The sequence below is a fragment of the Emiliania huxleyi genome, assembly GCF_000372725.1.
Source record: "Emiliania huxleyi CCMP1516 unplaced genomic scaffold EMIHUscaffold_2725, whole genome shotgun sequence".
In the NCBI taxonomy this organism is placed as follows: Eukaryota; Haptophyta; order Isochrysidales; family Noelaerhabdaceae; genus Emiliania; species Emiliania huxleyi.
The window spans coordinates 1-2,314 of record NW_005199987.1 but is presented as its reverse complement, the minus strand read 5'-3'; the positions used below and the strand labels follow the sequence as shown (position 1 = coordinate 2,314).

Sequence of the window (2,314 nt, the reverse complement as noted above, 5' to 3'; positions counted from 1 at the left end):
TTGAGGATGCGCGACTCGCCTGCTCGCGGTGCTCGGGGCCTCTCGTCTCGAGTGGGCCGAGAGAGGAGCGGGGGGGGGGGGCGCTCGCCTCGGGGCACCACCCGAGGGCCGGGGGTGGCGGCATATCTCGGCTATATCTCACCTCGGGGCACCACCCGTGGGCCGGGGATGGCGGCGTGGCGCACGATCCCGTTCCAGTTGGTCGTGCTGTAGTCCTTGATCCGCTCGAGGTCGACGCCCCCGCCGGGGCTGCCCTGCAACGCCGCCCGCACGCGAGAAAAAAGGCCGTCCGCCCCGACGAGCAACGACGCGCGGACGGCGACACGGGGCGCCGCGCCGGGCGCTCCTCCCGCCACTTGCACCTCCACAGCCTCCGCGTCCTCCGCAAAGCCAGCCGCCTCGTGAGAGCACATCAGCCAGGGCGGGGATCGCCACCGGCGCAGCGCGCTGCTCAGGGCACCGAGCACGCCCCTCCCGTCCAAGGTCCACGACTCCAGAAGCCACGGCCCTCGCACGGCTCCGCCCACAGCCTCGCCCTCCTCCGCCGCAGCCATCAGCTCCTGTTGAACCTTGGCCCACGGTATAAAAAAGGCGCTGACGCCGTGTGACCCAACCTCGATGCGCCGCGTGCTCTCGCTGCCGTGGAGGCCGCAGTTCAGAATCTCGGTTGCTTCGACGGCCACTCCCCGCTTGGAGACCGCGGCTGGCAGCCGAGCCCCGCCAGCCGCCTCCAATGCCGCCAGCCCGTTGGGCCAGAGCGCAATCGTGCCCTGACTGGTGTAGCGCGCCGCGGCAGCGCGCTCCAGAACGACGACCCGAAACCCTCGCCGGCGGAGCGCAGCGCTCAGCGCCAACCCGCCCAAGCCTGCGCCGGCGATTGCCACGTCCGCCTCGATCACACCATCGACGCGTGGCACGTGCCACCGCGTCACACCGAGAATTCGCGCGAGGTGAGAGCGCAGCGCGGCGCTACGGCGCACGATGGCGGACGCGGCGACGACGCTGGAGATGAGTGCGAAGCGGCTCAGCCAGGGCGGGGCCATGTATGTACTTGCCCCTCACGGAAGGCTGGATGACTGTTGCAGCAAAGCGGTTCCCCCACCATAGAGCCGCTCTGAGCACTTGAGCACTGGATAGGGCACTGTGTGGAACGCGGGAGCGATGGGTCCCAAAAAAGGTACCAGCAGAATGGCGCGTCTCCGCCCCCTTTCCTGTACGCGTGGGTCTCACAGAACGATTGCGCATTGGACCTTCGAGGGCATCAAAGTCGGCCGCGCCCCACGGCCATCCCGCCGGCTCTCGAGTGTCGCAGCGCGACGCGCTTCACCCCTCGACTCCGCTGCGAGTCGATCGGGAGACGACGCTCGGCCACCGCCAACTCCACCCTGACGTGTCGCACATGCGCCGAGTGTCCCCCCCGAGGGTGTCCTTATATAGTATACTTGGTTGCGAGTTAAAAAAAGCCCATTCCGCGCCCGCAGCCAGCAGCAGTACACATGCCGTTCTGGTGCCCCTCGGCTGGCCAGAGGACGACTCACAATACAAAATCGGAAAGACATCACGAGGGGCCGTATAAACGGTGCCGCAGCGGCCCGGGACACTAACAATGAGTTGCCGCCATTCGCCCGGCCTCCTCCCCCTCGGGGTCGCCCGGAAAGTGGGCTTGCGCACCGGCGCCCCCCCAGCACGCCGACCCGAGGTGTACCCTCCGGCCACCTGGGAGGGGCGCTCCCTCCATTTTTGGCCCATTGGCTTCACCATGATGGATACGGAGATGGCCAGCCCTTGGTTGTGCACCTGCGGCGCGAAGAGGAGGTGATCTCGGCGGACGACGGCCATGCCGAGAGCGGGCGCAGCGCGGAAGAGGGTGCGCAGCGCGTCGCGGCCGCGCACTTGGGAGCCGGGGGGGATGACCGGAGGGGGCGGGACGCCTGCATGTCCTCGAAGCTCCCAACCGCATACGCAAGCCGAGCCGCGAACGGCGGCGAGAGAGTTTGGCAGGGTCAGCGAGGACCGCGCATGGCGAAGGAACCTTTTTTAGGACCCAGCGCAAACACCGTCTCCCATCGTGTACGCGGTATGAGGAAACCCACCCGCGACACGGTGTGTGATGTTACTTGTGACGCACGTCCGTCGCTCACACCTCACTCACTCGTCCGCTCTCCATCTCTCCCTCGGCCTTCCCCTTCTCCGCCAGCGTCCACACGTGCACAACGCCGTCGTCGCCGCCCGCCATAACCCCGGTGCCACTCTGCGAAGCCAGAGGACTGCTCTCCCAAAAGGCCCTCCGATGAGGTGCACTACGTGCCGTTCC

General features: G+C 67.7%; 1 protein-coding gene across 1 annotated transcript; it reads right to left on the bottom strand.

Moving 5' to 3' along the window:
* Positions 1 to 131: 131 nt before the first annotated feature.
* On the bottom strand, positions 132 to 1,043 carry EMIHUDRAFT_254780 (hypothetical protein; the record flags this gene model as incomplete). Its single annotated transcript, XM_005776761.1, has 1 exon — positions 132 to 1,043. The coding sequence occupies one exon, from the start codon at positions 1,041 to 1,043 to the stop codon at positions 132 to 134; it is 912 nt and encodes a 303-aa protein (XP_005776818.1).
* Between the last annotated feature and the right edge of the window lie 1,271 nt (positions 1,044 to 2,314).